The 18308-nt window shown below is 39.5% G+C and overlaps 1 protein-coding gene across 1 annotated transcript in view; it reads left to right on the top strand.

Annotated features, from left to right (window-relative positions):
• The window catches only part of LOC102695723 (E3 ubiquitin-protein ligase RNF123), a 124804-nt gene extending 111244 nt beyond the window's left edge, over positions 1–13560 (top strand). The window contains exons 38-39 of the mRNA XM_069189409.1: positions 10095–10180; positions 10508–13560. Coding sequence (XP_069045510.1) covers positions 10095–10180; positions 10508–10607 — 186 coding nt within the window. The 3' untranslated portion in view covers positions 10608–13560. The remainder of the gene's footprint in view (positions 1–10094; positions 10181–10507) is intronic.
• The last annotated feature ends 4748 nt before the right edge of the window (positions 13561–18308 follow it).

Here is an 18308-nt window from a genome sequence, read left to right as displayed (position 1 = left end):
AGTATACAGTATCTCATCCCACAGGTTGTTAAGGTACCATATGCTATACAAGGAGAATATGAATATACCAAAATAGTCTTACATTTGAATTCTTTTTTTTGCAATGAGGTGTGTTTTTTTAATATCCAGTGTTTGGTGGGGGGAGTAACTTTTTTCTGTCAAGAAATCATACCTATGAATGGCTTATTCCTTTTAAGAAGCACTTGCCTCATGAGCAAACTGTCCCTGCCAAATAGCATGCAGTACAGAATGTGATGAGATCTGCAATCTAACCTCTGTTAGAAGCCGGTGGGGAGGGGTGGGGCAGGACGAGTGGGGGGGTGTCTTCTGTGAAGGCTGCTATCAGTCACTGCCAAATCTGCTGACACATCACTTGCTTCTCCTGTAACTAATGCATTTATTAATTGAATTGGGAGGTTAGGGGATGGGCCCGTAATCTGAAATGGACTTCTTTCATCGCGCAGAGTCTCTTAATGCTCTGTGCTGGCGCTGAAAGTCTGAAAGCAGTGTTTCACTGCAGTACAATTGTAAAGACACTGCCAGATTGAAGTGTACAAATCCATAAACCAATTATACGGAGCTCCACAGTGAGTTTAAGTGGAGGGTTTAATAGAGGAGAGTCCATACTGAAAGACTTGGTTGACTTTAAATCAGTTGGATTATTGTAAAGCACAAAAGTGCAAACCCATCTAAGCCAATGCATATGGATAGGATTTCCTTTACCAATTAAAGGCCGTATTGGTACATCCTCCTTAATGTTGTTTGATTGTGATTTTCTCACTTCTCTCTGTATAAAAATTATCATAGCCTCTTGAGATCTACAGTAATTTACCATATAATCACATAGTGGATTTGTGGAACTGCCTCAGCATTCATTACAATTCCTCATGATCCAAAACACATGAATCTCATACCTATTTTATGCAGCAGTGATTTCATCCCTGCTTTTTGCTAGTAGTAGTAAATTAATATTGTTTTGGAACACTGGTTGTATTACTTTGTTAAATCTGCAATAATGAAAAGTAGGCTTTTCAGCTTACAATTGTTTTAAAGCTTTTTTGCATCTATTGCACTTAACACAAGACAAGACCGGTCTTTATTGCAGTTACAAGTATGTGACTTACGGTCAGCATTTCCTTGCACACACAGAAAACTTAGAAAGTATAGTAAAACTCACTTTCTTGTCTCAATGTAAATGTATTAGATGACAAATTGTTACATGGCACTGTAGAAATGTTTTGCATATCTGCCACAAGAAGAAGTGTAAAATGTTACATAACCAACTGTTTTCATTGTTTTCTTGTTCAAATTATGTTTTTAAAAATGTAACATTGCTTTCTGGGAAACCTTCATCATACGTTTCAGTGAAACCTCCTCTGCAAACAATACCTCCACCTTGCCATAATAAATGAATGAGAAACATAATCAAAATTCAAACTTATCTCCCATAGTACAGCTGTGGCATATTTTAGTTCCTGATTATTAGTGTGAAGCCAGTATCCATCTTCACTGCTGCCACTGTACAAGCATCACTCTCATTCTTCCTAACAGCACATCAGCTAAGGAGCCAGAACCCATCTCTTTTTGTAGGTTGTAAAAAAAGAGCTGCTTTTCAGAAAAAAAAACAGGTAAAACACAAGATTAGACTGTGGTTTTCCTCTTAGTTTTCCAAGAATATTTCGGTTTTGGAGGTTTTTTATATGTTAGATTTGTATCTAAAGTCCTGCCCCCCTTCTGGTGTGTTGCATATACTGTATGGGCAGAGTCGAGCCCAGGGCAGTCAGGCTGAGTCAGGGGAGAATGAAGCAGCCTGCAGCCTGCTGACGATGGTGGTGAAGGTGGCCTTGCTGGAACAGAGAGAGGGAGGAATTGTAGACTCCCTCTGTAGATACGCCAGGGCTTTTAATGGCTCAAACTCTAACACAGCGTGGGCATTGAGGTTGACCTTCCTCCCCAGAAATGTCCTTGATAACAAATCCCAGTTCCTCTGCAAAGGAAACCTGATCAAAAGAAATGGGGTCCTTGGTAAATTATTCACACTCTCCTCGGCTGCTCTTTCCCCTCTCCTTCAGATTCTGCTCGCTTTTATTTTTGGAAAGAGCAGACACCCAAGGAAAAGATTCTAGGATTATAACAAGCACTGTTCCCATACGTCTCACGCAGAAATAATTAGGGCTTGCCTCACTTCTTCCACACAATCAAGCTTTGTTTATAAGGCTTCCTTTATCATAAAGGTGTAGCTCATTACATCTACATCTACATTCTGTACTTCATTTATTAGGAAGAAAATCATTAATTATTACTGTAACACCACTGCAAAGTGAAGGCTGTCTCAAAGCACTACTGTAACAGAGGGAAATAAATTCAAGTTACAGATGAAAAAATACAACATAGAGCAAATACTGTTTGCACTAAGGTTAATATATTATGGTGTGCACTGAATATGAATTCCAATATCAGTTATATTCAAATGCACTGTTTCTCCATGTTTTTTGATGAAGCTGTCGAACTGGTTAAAAATTCTTTTTACCGAAAGGAAGTGTGCAGGGTGAATAATTTGCATTGCGAGAGTAGTGAATAATCATAGAGCTCCTCAGCCACACTGGCGATAGTCAGCTTCCTTAGCATTGCCTACGATTCTGGTCTAGTCTAGCGTCTAGTACCTTGGCAATCAAAACACAGGGGAAAAATATCACACGATTGAGGACCTGAAATCACAGGCGGATGCAAACAGATACACCTCTTTGAACTGTCTTTCTGTTGTCAGCATCTTGTGGCTTTTCAGTTTTGAATTGGCAGAACTAACCACTGGCCCACCCTTTAAAGAGAACTTTAAATTAGAGTTGTTGTTTTTTTCCGTTTTATGCAGACCATTTCAGTTGGAATATTGACTTTTCTAGAGCTGTCTTTCGGTCCTACGGGTCGTCTAGGATGTCTTTTGCCTACTGTCTTGAATACACTGGTCAAGAGACAGCTGGTAATTTCAGGGCAGGGTAGTTTCTAGCCTCTCTCTCTTTCAGGGATCACCATGTCCCATGTGCACAGGCTGTGAATAATTATAGTGGAACTCTTCCACAGCACGAACAGCAGCTGGTGAGCATTCTGTTTAACACCATCACAGGTTGACTGTATTCACGCTAAGTTCATCCCATTTGCACAGAAAGAACTAAGATGTACCACATCAGACTCAGTCCAGTCACCAGAATCAAAATCACCTTTTACATTTTTAAATCCAGCCTTTTCCCTTACAATAAAAAATACTACATTGTAAAGTATTAAAATATTCAAATTCTTATCAGTAATACGTCACAAAGAAACAAGTTTCTTCTTAAACAAAAATGGCTGGTGTAGGATGCAAATAATTTGATTTGATTTCTTCTCTCCATGTGCTAGAAGTCCATCTATTTTCTTTGATTTATGAGTTGTGTTGCTTTTTCCGTTACCAGCTGGAAGGGTACTAACCTTAAGGCCAGGTTGTGTCATGTGCTTCTAATAAATGCAATACACTTTTCTACAAACTGACCTAAATCCAGTTTATATTCGTGTCACATCCCCAGACTCATTCCCCACAATCCTGCTGTTTTTTTTTCCATTTCAACATACTGTCATATGAAGACTTCTGTGTTGTGCTACATCTCAATGCATAATAATTTGTTCATCTGAAAGCACTATAGCGTCCATAGGTGTCATATAGACGCGATTTTTATGCCATGTGTTCTCATTCGATTTAAAAAGGTCGTTTGATATGAGCGATCTGATACACAGTTGCTCAATGTAGGAGACATGCTACTGAATGCTCTTTGATATTGAAAGCAGGATTACAGAACTTGACAGTCGGGTTTCTGATATTCAGCCTTGCTGTTCTGCGTGAATCGTGTCATGCTCTTTACTCCAGAGGGGCAGACAGCATTGTGGTGTGGTTTTACCCTGTGCTCAACGCCGGAGCTGGATTTTTTCATGACTGTATCTGGTTCAGTTACAGCTCAGGCTGCAGCCATTTTTGCTATTAGCTGGCTAATTTGAAAAATCATCAAACAGTTTTTAAGAGATTGTTATATGCAAGTTAAGTTTTGCATTATCATATGCAATGTACTGTAGATGATTCATTCTTCTTGGACCAACTACAGCATCTCACCTATTGACAGTATTGGGAGCAACACATAACCAAACTGTACTTCCATTATTGGTACATAGATTTTATGGGATGGGAAGGGAATGGGTATTATGGGGATGGGATGGGAATTATGCCCTGTTCATAATGTTTGACCTCGATACCTCTGTGGTGTTGCAGTGTTTTTTACAGACAGAGGCTGTTCTGGATTAACCTTGGTGTAGTGTTTGGAACATCTGTGTTCTGTGTCTGCTACTAGCTCTATACAGTAAATACGTAGACAAGTGCACTTCAGAGAACCATCTGTGCATCCTTGACTGCAGATCCTAAAGAGTCATTTATACATTTATAATACATTTGAAATACTGTTTTTCTGTATTTTAATATATTCTAAAAACTTTAATAGCATATTATTAACCCTAAAAGAAGCACATACAAAAAAGAACTATGGACTTTTTGTCTCTTTTTTTTTTGCTGCAAGTCTGAGTTGATTACAAGCATAGACATTTCCCAATCCTGTTCTGGAGATAGGAATAGACAGGCTGGCCTCCCATACCTGTGTGCTTCACATTGCCGGGATGGATGGATGAATGAATGGATGGAAGGATGAATGGGTGATGGATGGATGGATGCATAAGTACTGCAGTACCATTGTTGCTGCTCATTCGCATGGTACCTGCATCCTTCATCCACACTTGAAACCCAGCTCTGTCTGATAGGAAGGAAAGTGTTTAGATGGCAGTAGGTGTTTTGTTCCCAGAGTCAGAGGATAAAGAGATTCCAGACGCCAGCCTGATATTGAATCTCACTGTCAGGGGACGGACTGACTTTCAGCACAGGAAGGGCAGACAAGCACAGCCACCTAATATAGAGCTACATGAAACTGTAGTGTACTAGCCTTCCAAGACGGGAAAGGCATCCAGCAAAGCACGCCCTATTTTTATTAAGTGACTTACTAGCTAAAGTCACCTACGCTGTTAGAAACTCTGTGCTGTTAATTTTTTTTCACTGTGTTTGCACAGTTGTGATAAACCATTCTGTTCACTAGATCCAGATTCACCTTGGTTAGAATTCAGGCAGAAAGACAGCATGTTAAACCACCATATCCAAACGTTCAAGTCTTTCCTCACTATCTTCCTCTCTCTCTGGAGACTTCTCCCCAGGTGATGTCATGCTCTTACCAGCCACTGGAGATGTCTGGCTTCATGATGACGAAAGAGATAAAAGTTAACTCTATCTCTATCCCAGTCTACATTCAGTGCAGTGGAAGTTCAAAACTTTTATTAATTTTTAATTCTGGTTCATTTCTTTACCAGCAATACTTTGAATAATTTTACTCCCTATTATTCTCATTGCTACATTGCTAAGGCTGAGAAACCTTTCCTGAAAGAAACTAACAAAGCTAGACCTTTGTGTTGGGCATGAAGACACGAAGCAAAACCACTCTGTAATTGCCTGCTTTATAGAGGCAGATTTAGACATTTAGGATAAAATGTAGAGATGCAATATAAGTCTTTTTCAATAAGTAAACTAGGTTAAAAAATCCCAGCTTTCCATCATAATGTACTGTACATACATAATCTTTCCTTCCCAATTCCTACAAAATTAGCAGAGGCTATGCAATTAAAGCAGGCTTTCGCAATTTCTTGGGAATCATTGCCATGTGGGATTTGGGGATTTTCTTACAATATTGCTAGATTTAATCAAAAGAAGGATATTGAGGGATTTGCTGGACAGTGGTTACTGATTACTGTATTATTCTTGTTCTATTTTATTTTTGGCCTTTCTCCATCCTGGCTGTGAAAAACTAAGAAGTAATGCACTAATCTTAAAGGAACCAGTACCTGAAAGCTATTGCTCGGACAAAAACCTAGCAAAATATAACGTGCATGTTTAAGAGCAGTAAGAAGAGAGATTTTAAGACAAGGCTGGTAACAGACAACTACAATTACAGATTCGTCAGTAGCAGGCAACACACTAAGTCACCAAATCCTGCTCGCCAAAGTCTTTGAAATAGTGCACAGCTGCCACCTAGTGCAACTTATCTGATGTCTTGTAGAGATGTTTTTATGTACAGATGTGGGAGACACAGGACCAATGGAAAAGACAAAAAAGTAGAATCAGACAACACAGCATTCTAGCGCCAGTTCTCCAGGACGTTTCCATCAGATCGCAGGAGAAAATCTTTGCATTGGTCGAGAAGAGACTGATGTGTACCATGCTGCATCTCAGCTGATTACAGTAACAACCTGCATCGCCTCGACCTGAGGGAGACACAGGCATTGGCCTTTCACCCATGCTGTTGAGTAGCCATTCGGAAATCAAACAATCCGAATCCCCACGGATAATCTCTAAAAACATTGTCGGTTTGGAAGTAACATTGGACCAAACACTTTCTTTAAAGCACATGTAGTGAAGATGGAAGAGTAAGTCAGTGCAGCCACCAAGATCCTCTGAAAAGTGGACACTTCAAAGTGGGGACCCAACCAATTCAACTTTGTGAATCGTTGCTGTTCTATTGTGCTACTCTGCTGTTGCAATGTACTGTATATACAGTTCACTCCCATTCAGACCTGCCCTGCATGAGAGCTTTTGCAGAATAACAGAATGTCTAAAATCAAGATCAATGCATGGTCTTTACATACTGGCTGGGGCAGTGCATCAGCCGCTGTCGGGAATAAGATATGATAGACGAAACAGCCAAGGCAACCGTTTTATGACCAGCTGGAAATAACAAACTGAGAAAGAGTTTCTAACCTGTTAGGCATAACTGTGCTTATGGAATCCCTGCAGGCATACAGACTGATATATCAGTTTATCACATACAGTATTATCCTGAGAAATCATGGGAATCCCAAAAGGTGTGTTCCACAGGGGCAGGATGCAAACTGGTCAAACACGGTGATGCCTGAACTGTCTGCACACACTCTGAGACAGATCAAAGACTAGCGTGATGGAATAGGTGGCTCTAATGACACATAAAGAGAGGATTGCAGGCCATAAAGCTCCAGCTCATTTGCTGAGTCCTTGGGGAAACCTCTGAGAATGTTCACTGCAGTGAGGGAGAAAGCCTTCAATTGTGCGTGGTTATGGAAAAACATCCAGCCTGTGAAAGGGACACAAGTTGAGGAAAAGGATTGGTGGTACTGGTCTGTCTCTCAGAGAAAGAAAGGTGTGACATTACGAATAAGCAGAGTGCCTTCTACAGGCCAGTTTGTACCTTACCCGAGGCCATACATGGTCCGTGTATTGTGAGGGAACTGAAGCATGCTTTACATTGCTGTAATTGTTGGGATAGATGTAGCTTTAATGGCTGCTGGATATCTGGAGTTTTCTAAGGAACAATGCTGGGGAATACCTGGTTTGAGCAAACATATTATAAAAAACTTTTTCCAGTCCAATAGTTGCTGTAATTTCCCTGAACTGGTATTTATAGTACATTAGCTACTATTCCATTAAACATGAGATAATAGAAAACCAAACAAAGGGTTTGATTGAAGCATAAAGTAGAAACAGTGTGGTCACTGATCCAGCAGTCAGATTATTCTTCAGAGAGCAACCTTTAGCTGTCTGAATTATTACAGATCTTGGGCATATTGTTCAGCTCTGAAAATGTCATGCGGATAAATTATAATTGCTGTAGATATTGGAGGGGTAGTGACATGTTCTGATGTAAAGATCACTTCGGTAATTGCAGAAAATAATTTCAGTCAACTTCAGTCCCTTAAGTATCCAAAAATGGATACTTCTTAAGAATTGGTTTGCATCTGCAACCAAAAGGAGCTGAAAGTGATTAAAAAAACACATTTTTTGGCGAATACCTGATCTGCATGATAACACTTTTTCACTGGGGCCATACTGTGTTATCTGAGGAATTCTCACTAGCTTCTTACTTTGAACAGCTCTCACAGAGAATGTAAGATTATGCATATGTTCATCTAATAAATTCACCAATTGCATGTCATGTGAAGTTTTTTACTTACGAATAAAACATATAAATAGAATATAAGTGAGGATTTGGAAGAACATTATTATGTCTTTTCATAACTTTGCTTTTTGTATTAGTGTTTCTCCATAACTCTCTTGTAGAATATTGAACGTATGAGGCCAATAGGAAGAAAGATTTATGTCTGATTGCATGACACATTTTAACTAAAAATAAGACAATTTCTTTACATTTGAATTTCCCTAATGTTGTTGTTGTTGACTCAGGAATATAGTGCTAAATTTTAGTGATTTCAGATCGTACTCCTAAGGCAATTTCATTGTTTACATCTCCTTTTTTCCATTACAAAAGCTTCAAAGTGTCACATAATTCTTTTCGGATGTTAATTTAAGAGTCTCTTTGGTGGTTTAAGTGTTTCATTCTGATTTAGCAAATGTACGAGTGAGTGAGACTGAAAAATCTTTTATGATTATGGCCCTTTACCTACAGAGCTTTGCTTCATAAGGTATAGACTATAAGACAAAAAAGTATTGTCTTAGAAGTTTTCTGAATGATGCATTTATTGATCTCGATGGCCACAAGTGTAACCAGAATCAGATAGCAAAAGATTCCTGTTTTGACCTGGCTGCACTGCACTGTTCTCCGTGTTGAATCAGCAGATTCTAGGAAAAGAGTCCAAAATGATCAATTTGAATTCTGTATTTGAGAAGTATTTCCCATTAGCATGAAAACAGCTGTTTGTGGATTCATAAAGCCATGGTGTTCAGTTAGGGACACCTGTCACATCTCTCCCTGAGTGCCTTTTTTATTCTGGTGCAGTGTATGTACTGATTTGTTTGAAACAGTAGAAATAATACCCAGCAAAGTTGGTCATACCCAGTGGGGATGATGATCATTGTATACAAGTTTAAAGTTTCTCATTGTCTTTCGGAAGTGACATCTTTGTTCTTCAGCTAGAATCTTCGGCTGGTACCATTTTCTCACATAACATGACCTGAGTTATCAGTAAGGTAAAGCTATTTTACAGAACTGTCAATGTTTCTCCATCCACAGAGAAAAAAAAAACACCTTATCTCCATGTCTTTGAGTGTCACCCAGCATGTGAGTCTCATAAGGCATGCAGACTGTAGCTTGTAGTATTTGCTTGAATTTCAGTTTGTGATTATTGGACTATTCTACAGCAGACATAATGTAACAATAAATAGGTAAATTATTATACATTATTATACCTAGCATAATTCATTGTCATTAATTCACATATTGCACTGAACAGCTTGTATAAAATGGCTGTGGCTCAAGATGTCTCTGGTATAGGGTGCATAATAAACCTCTTTACAGGAAACTGTTACTGTTTATAGTTTTTTTCACCTGGCTTGCTGGTACAGTTTAAGAAGCACTGGTTGTCCTGGGGATAGTGCTCCCAGAACCATTAGCAGGCAAATCACTGGAGAGCTAATTAAGATGTGCCTGTGCATTAAACAAGATTAACACGGTCTACTCCATGCTGATCCTTATCCCTGATTAAGCTAGTGCACTAGGAGAAGCACAAGGGAAAGTGAAGATCCAGGCTAGATTGATCACAGAGAGCTTTATGTTTATGTTTGCATACATATGAATTTACATTTAGGTTTCATTTCCCCCCCCATGATGATTTGTCTTGGGTTGTGATGTCAGTTGTGCAGAGAATCTTTTCTAGGTATGCTGTTAGGGTGTCTTTCATGGGTACAAGAGGGAGGATGTTTATTAGATGATTGATGGAAATCACCTAATAAAAAACGTGCAAAAGGAAATTCACTACACTGAACTTTTTACAGGGCAAGACTAAAGTTAAACAAGAAAAAATGGAGGATAAAAGTGGTATTTGAAGTATATATAAGCATCATATAAAGCATATAAAAAATTGTAACAGCTATTGTAAAAGCCACCTTTTGTACACCAGTATTATATATAGTAAACAAACTAGGTAATACTCGATACAAATTCAGACATTTTCTGATGAGTGCCACTCTGACCACTGTCTGTGTGTACTCTCCTCAGCCCACCAGCGAAGAGGACCTGTGTCCTATCTGCTACGCCCATCCCATCTCTGCTGTCTTCAAGCCCTGCTCCCACAAGTCATGCAAGTGAGTACCAGCACAAGGGTCCAGGGTTCTTTTCTGGAAGAGTCATTGTAAAAGCACCATTTTTTAATTCTACTTTTCTACAAGCAAACGTGTCTAAGGTTGACATCATAAGCTCTAAGTGGTACGTGGTAGAAATACATTACTTGAAATGTGTCCTGCAAGACTGGGAGAGCTTCTAAAACAACGAGATAATGAGCCATGTTGTTGTCATCAGAGCTTCTACGGTTAATTATTCATATATTGTTTTTCATCTAGACAGCTTCATAGCAGAATGTCTGCACACTTGTACAGTGTGAGTCATTATATTGTTCTCTGTTGGTCTCTCAGAGCCTGCATCAACCAGCACTTGATGAACAATAAGGACTGCTTTTTCTGCAAGGCCACAATCACTGGAGTGGAGGACTACAACAAGCCAGCATCCTCTTAGCACTGCGGCCCCTCTCCCTCAGCACCTGCCCAGGACAAGGGGCAATGAACACACACACATCAAGACTTGAGGAAACTGAACACCTGCTCATATTGACCGCTAACTTTGGGTACCATTTTACGCTTCTCCTTGGGTCCCGTTTTAGTCACAAATTCTGAATCCTCTCCAAGGAAAAGTAAGAGTTGTTTTATGGTCAAAACTCATAATTAAATTACAGCCATCTAATTTTTTCTGGGAGCTGCTTTTCTAAGCATTTGTCCCCACGCTCACAGCAGTTCCTGACAACAGCCAGCCCCTCAACCACAGACTAGTCCCCCTCACTGCCCCCGAACCCCCAACATTTTCAAAGTAATGTTAGTTATCCCAGAAATCACACCTCCTCCGGGAGTGCCACAAGGAAGCCTGATATATAAAAATAAATGCACACAAGGGCACACAGATACACGCAATATTTCCGTCTCCTGCATAAGCCATACATGCCAAACCTGACTGAATGTCTAATGCTAGTATTAGGAGCAGGACTGAATCACTTCAGCAGAGACCCTGAGGGAGAGCTCTTGATGCAGAAGTTGAGTGAGAGAGTAGCGAGGTGATTCATGTTCTCCTGTCAAGTCTCGAAGCCTTGATCTTTATACTTCAACATCAGAAGAGCAAGGGACACAGAGGCCGTGGCAGGACAGTTTTTTCACATCACAGTGGTGTGGATACTTGCCTCTACAGTAGACTGAGATTTCAACAACCAGATCGAAGTGCTTTTCCTGGCAGGGGAGAATTGCTGTGCCCGTGTTGTCTGAGATAAAAAAGAAGATGAATGGAGTTGATTCCGCTCAACCCACCAGTGTGAGACCCTCAGAGAATTGACTCAGCAAGGCTCGGGCACAGATCCGGTTTCCACTGCCCCTGTATTTCCATAGCAGAACTATCAGCTCTATTTCAAAAGTGAACAACCCAAGACTCTTTACGTGAAATTTGTGAAAAGCAGGACGTATAGAGATCCACTGCTGCAGACCTGGAAACAATTCTAAGGTCGCCCAATTAGTCAAGCCCACTAAGTAATTTACTGTAGCATAAAGGATGGATGGAAATCCCATAAGTGTGCACCCTGATTCTAGTCTGGCACTGAGATGAGTGGACAACCACCTGTTTTCTGTCACTCTCCCTGATGTGTGGTTTAGTTCTACAGTCATTCTTATTACCTTACCATAATTCTATCATTAGACAATAATGAAATGCATCTTTATTCTATTAGAGGGTAAATTTGATGTACTTCCCAGGAATTCTAACAGATGTATTGGAGACTACTAAAGCTGACGGGATTTTGGTGCATGTGAAAATCTACACCTTTCCTGCCTCTGTTGCCATCTGACAGAAAAAAAAAGAATCTTTGCTGGTGTGGACCATGAAGTCAATCTGGCCAAGATGATTTAAAAGCAGTCTGTAATACAAATACGGTAAGGCCTAATTACACAGCTGGTGTAATCCGCGTAAGCAGAGTGTTCATCTGGTGTATCAAATCTATTCTAGTACTCCAGAAGACCTATTAAGTCTCATATACAAGCCTGGGAATATATCAGTGTAGCCCTCTGGCAGGGCCATGACTCACTTCCTGAGGTATTTTTGCCACCCGGTCCAGAGGCAGAACATTTCAATTATCTTTCTTTTATCATTAATCTTCTCCCATTATCTACAAACTATATTAAACCTCTGATGTTAAGATCCTTCAACCTGCCGCTTATTACATCCCAGTCTCTTTAATTACATCCCAGTCTTCCACTGCAATCTGTGAACAGTATGTACACGGAAGTCTAATAAGTGTTCTTTGTTCATAGCAATCTGATTTTTGATATTTGAATTTAATTGGTAGCTGTGTTACAGCTGATAGGGAGGAGCTCAGGCTCATGGGCTAGCAGGGTACATGGCGTACACAAAGAAAGCCCTGAAGTTAATTGAGCTCCTTTAGGTCCTACAACCCAGTATCCTAACAGCAAATCTACTTCAGCCCACTGCAGTACATTACAACCCTGTCTTCCTCATTTCCTTCCTTGTGCAATAAGTTCAGTCAAGTAGATTTCAATTAGCCTTTATTATCTGCTTCTTCTCCTGTATCCCATCCATGGTGTTCTCTCTGGACTTATTTTTGCTTTTTCACAGAAAAACTCGCCAACAATGTCCTAAGCAACATGTTTTTTTTTCTTAGAATGAGAGCGAGTGTTGTGTTTTTTGCCATGTGGATACCTTGTTATTATCAATTGATCCTGTGTGCTAACAACATTAAATTCCCCCTCCCTCTCTCCATCTTTATTCCCCTGAGTGCCATTAGCAGTGTTGGTCTGGTTGTTGCAAATACTGTGTGGTTGCAAAACATTGCAGAACAAACAGGCTAGCAGAGGCCCACAAAGCAAGTGGTCAACATGTGGTCTCAGGCAGGGTTGGTAGAGTCCATTTTCACCCACCCCAACCCTCTCCACCCACCTCAAGAGGGAAGCTAGAACGTCCCCTCTGAGATAGAGCCTGTACATGCTTAAAAACCAGCAAGTGCACCTCTACACCACAGCTGATCAGGATAGCACGGATGCAAGCGTTTGTACTGCTGTGTTGTTCAACTGCTTTATTTAGTGACAAAACAGATATGAGTAGTTTCTTAGGCTGGGTGATGGGGGAAATCTCAGGGTGTGGAGATTTGGAGGGGCCATTTATGCAGCCCTCCAGTCAATGTCAGTCTTAGAAATGCTGCCCAGACTCTTGTGTGTGTGTGTGAGAGAATGTGCTGGGGAGAGTGGGATGCTGCTCTTTCAGGCACTGGGTCCACATTGCTGGCAGGGAGCTGTAGCTGTATATGCAATGTTAAGACGGACTGTTGTTTATTTCTTCTGGTTTTATCTTTTTTTTTTCCTTTTGTGAGTGAGAGTGCAAATATATCTACAGTGTAACAGCATTAAATTATTTATCCTAACCATTGACTTGGTGTCATTTGTCTTGTGAGGCAATGATCATTTACAGTCCATAAAGAGTAGGTAGGCAGAAACAGAAATAGTTGTGTACAGGCTGATGGACTAAAAATCCCATTCATTCTTTCCTTTTTATCCAATTTTTCCTCTTTTCTTTAATCCAGTGAGAGATCAGCATCTCTCTAATAAAGGCAAAACTGCAAACAAGCCATTTTAGAGATGCAGGTCCAGACTCTAGCCCTCCAAGGGCTGGTTTGTAGTTCTACTATGTCTTCTTATGTCAGTGGGTTGGTTATCCATTCCACCTGTATTTCTGGTATTATTTAGTGTTTGTACAGCAACAGCCCTTTCCACTTGCGTTCACTGTTCACCTTTTTTCTCCTATACAAAAAGAAACCTTTTTTTTAGGAAAACGTAGGAACTGAGCTCCATGCCTTTGCTGTTGTCTTCCTTTTTTATGACAGGTCCCATTGCTTTGGTGCAATTTACACCTTCTTCAAAAAAAAAGGCTTGTTTTCCTTTATATTCTCCTACATCTAAGCTGACCCCTCTTTATTTTCTTATTCTCTTTGCATTTTTCCTTTAGGTTTTAAGAACAAAAAATAAGAAAGCGGACAGATAGGGAAATACAGACTTTTGAGAGTTCGGCAGTTCTCGGATTCCCACCTAACCTTTCTACTTGCTTTTCTATCTCTCCACTATATAGCCTGATATATCATGTGCCTCATGTGTGATACTACATAGCATGGTGTATTGAGTGTTTCAATGTACAGCCACGCTCCTTACTGACATACTAATGAGAGCCTAGTTTTGGCTGATGATCAGCCTGAAGCTTGCAGTATGATTATCATTCCCTGTCTTTACAGTTATAGTACCTGTGAGAAGAAACATTCCCCGGTGAATGGCTATAAGTCTTGCAACACTACTAATTTGCTAGATAACACTCTGTGCTACCATTTAGCAGAGGGGCAGTGTACTGGACTCATTACTGTGTCTGAGACATTGTTTAAAACCTCCATGACAATTTATGTGCCTCTCTGGTCCTTCCAATCTGCTTGCAGCGGTCTCAGAGCCCAAGACTTGGTCTTACACAACCTCTAGTTATAGTTTCGTTCCACTCTTTTAACTTCGTTTTAATGCGGTACCAATTTCAAGGCTAATCACATGCTTTGCTGGAATTTAAACTTGTTAGAAATATGGATTAATCAAATACTATAAAAAAGTGCATATATAAAAAGTTAAATATTCTTAAAACAGCAGAATTTTACTCAGTGTTAAAGCCTTCACCAGTCTCCCATAACGCAGCTTTCTGAAGGAGATGGCTCTGTGTAGACATTTTGCAGCTATATTCTGTGATCTCCTAAATGAAAATGGACATATATCCAGTAGGGTGCAAGAAGCTAGGCTGGCTTTTTTCTTTATATCTATACCCTGCAGAGCATTGTTTAAAGACTGAACTTTTATCTGGCACAGACCTTCATCATGGTTCTTCCAAGTAGTACCTATCAATTAGTTCACAATGCATCGTTTCTAAAAAAACAACATTTTAATTTGAAAAAATTGTCACGCATAGCAGTTAAAAAGACAGGAGCTCTACCTAGTCTATGCTCATCAAACCATGCATTTTTACCTGTTCATCTTGCTAGAATTTGTTATTGAATCTAACAGAGCAAAATAACCCATTCTGTGTTTTTAATATATTAATAATTATATTAATAATACTTTAATTCTACAGATAGTTAAATTATCTACTTCATATCATTTTACAATTCCACTATAACTCAGAAGTTTAATGTTGATATAGCCCTCGCTTGTTTCTGTAGCCTGGTGGAACTCCTAAAAAACGAGATGAGAAAGTCTAGTTCACCACATGATATCTGTAAGTAAATGACATTTGTTACTGTGGCGCTTTATGGGGAACTATATCCTGTATACTGACACTAAATGAGTAATTATATATATATTATATAATTATATAATAAAATTCCAAGTCTGAATAGAAGCTTTGTTGCAATACAGTACAATATAAATATATTTATACATATGCCTCTTTGCACCAAGGTGGTCCATAATGCATTTACAAAATAAATACAAAAATAAAGACATACACAAAAACAAACCCACTTCCAAAAACCGTTTACAAAGAGATTTTCAATTATTGAAAAAGATTGGCCTTTAAAAATATCAAGTGTCTCAAGACTTTCTGATGTTAACTGGGAGAAACTTCCAAAATGAGGGAGCATATCAGCCAAAAGCCCCCCGCCCAGCGGACTTTAAAAGGTGCTATCGGTAAGCCTGCACTCTCACATCTCAATAAACGGTTACGCAGGCATAAAGTTGTTGCTAGAACTTCAACCCATTTCTAAATGTAAACTGTTTTTTGAAAATACTTTCTGCTCATTAACCTGAGCTCAGCACTCCCTGTGCTGTAAACCTGGAGGTAAACAGAAGGACAAAATAGTGCAGTTCTATGAAATGAAAACTTGAAATGAAGCATTGAAATGAGCTAAGGCTCTTTTCTATTGATTCACAATGTGGATAAACCAGGCTGTGTTTTAGGCCCTGTGTTAAGCCATTCAACAAACGCTGAACAGGTACCAACAGGGGCCAGGGTAGTCCTGCTTCACGAGTTGTCCTATTTGTAGTGTAGCAAAGTCAGCAGCAGTCTCAAAGAGCAGAGCCCCTGCTGCAATCAATAGGAGCCGGGAAACGAGATGCCCAGGCAGTGGTTCAGGATTTTATAGATCATCTACAGAAATAGCCTCTCGGAAAACAAGAGGAAGGATAACAGAAATTCTCCCTTGCCTTTCTATGCAGCCAAAACCAATGATAATACAGTGCATTTATTTATAGAGATACACGAACGGTCATTTGCCCTGATCAATAACTCGGGAAAGACAAATAACACTCACACCATGCCGCACAGGTAACATAAACCTGGCAAAGGACACAGGAAACAAGACTGCAAATGACATAGTGCTCTTATTTTAGATTTCGAGATGTTTTCGCATTTAGAACATTTGGTGTATTTGGTTATTAAAAAAACGTCTCCCTTTTAATATTTGCTCTACTTTTGATCTGTCTTCAGGAAACCACTGGTTACTTTGACTCTGCCTTGATTGGGATGGCAGTCTATCACAGAGACAGTTTAGAGAGACAAATTAACCACAAATGGGCAAAACGGCATCTCCCAGCAGAGACTCAGGGAGAATGTTCAACTCCACACAGAGAGCCCCAAATCCAGAGAGAACCCAAGAGCTGTTAGCAGCAGTGCAACCATCCCTCATCCTGCCACCCAGCTTAAGAGGCTTTTACAAGAATATGTAAAAAGGTGTCCAGTTTTAAATTGTAAAAATCCTGCATTCTTTAAAAGTAAATTAACAATACCTAGATCAGTACAGAAATGCCACAGTCCTTAACTACCTTGATCAGGTCAACATGCAGCCCCATGTCTTTAACTATGACCTGCCTGACAAATTGTTCCAAACGTATAGGCACTGGCGAGATTGTAGAATTTAAAACTTGTCATGAAAATGATTATACCCAAGAAGCAAATCACGTCATATACTAAGCATATGTAATCTTTTTCGGCCTAGGAGACTATTGCTTTGAGCAGAGTGAAAGCCAACTTCATGGTTTACATATTACCAAAACCCTGAAGGGTCTGTAAAACTGTGGCTTGTCTACAGTACTATCTACAAGTGATATAAAACTACTCTGAGTAAAGTCTCTGTGTGGTAAATAAATTCTGTAGAGATCTTGAGAATGACCTTCCTCAAAGAGATATTGGAACATGGAAAAAAAGCGCTCAACTGATGAGTCCTTGTTTGTGCTGTTTGGTTCTAATCAAAAGCAGCTTTTCAAAGGAGGACTTGAGAGTGATACTACAGTCAGTGTAAAACAGCTTAAGTAAAGCATGGGAGTAGACAAATACAAGAACAGAATATTGAAGATGTCAGAGACATACATAAAATCATTCTATTCCCTCATTTATGAGCTATTCCCACAGTAACATGTTAAACTGGACAGAGATGAGTATTTAAGCATGATAAGCACATGGAGTAAAAATCATATTTGGAACATAATTTTTTTTAGAATGTTGGAACCTGTTAGGAGTTTCACAAAATCCTGATACCAAAATCATCAAGACCACGCAGGATTACATGGATGCCAAGATAGTTAAGCAGCAACCAAACCACAGGGATAAATTGTGGAAAGTGTTATAGGATATTTGGAACAATATTTTACAATTCTTCATTGATCACGTATGTGGAAGTATGAAAACAAGGTGCAAAGCTAAATATTTTGAACAGCTCACATGCCAAATATTAATACACTCAACAATGGATTAATTTGGCTTTGGATATGTTCTGTAAACTGTGTGTGAAGAATTTGCTTAATATAGGCTGCATTACATGCCCATTTTGTTTTGTTTCTATATGTCCAATACTGTCCATTATATAGGTGTTTGTCTTTCCACAATTACATTTCCAGCATTCATCCATTCATTCCAACATTTCACCCATTTGCTGACATTAAACAAGATTAATCGCACCTATGCTATTGTAAACTGTGCCAGTCCCACAATAACCCGATTACCCCCTATATTTCTTCGAACAAACCACAGGTGGCATTTCTGTGTTGTATGTCACAAGTGTTACTCACATCTTGAGCGAGGGTCACGTAAAGTGTGAAGCCAGTCTTAAGGGCAAAAACATTTCAGCTCTTTTCGCCGATAACACAATGTGTATGT

Source organism: Lepisosteus oculatus, chromosome 4 (assembly GCF_040954835.1).
Source record: "Lepisosteus oculatus isolate fLepOcu1 chromosome 4, fLepOcu1.hap2, whole genome shotgun sequence".
NCBI classification, from domain to species: Eukaryota; Metazoa; Chordata; class Actinopteri; order Semionotiformes; family Lepisosteidae; genus Lepisosteus; species Lepisosteus oculatus.
Note: the sequence above shows the minus strand (reverse complement) of the source record. Positions and strands in the feature narration are given on the sequence as shown.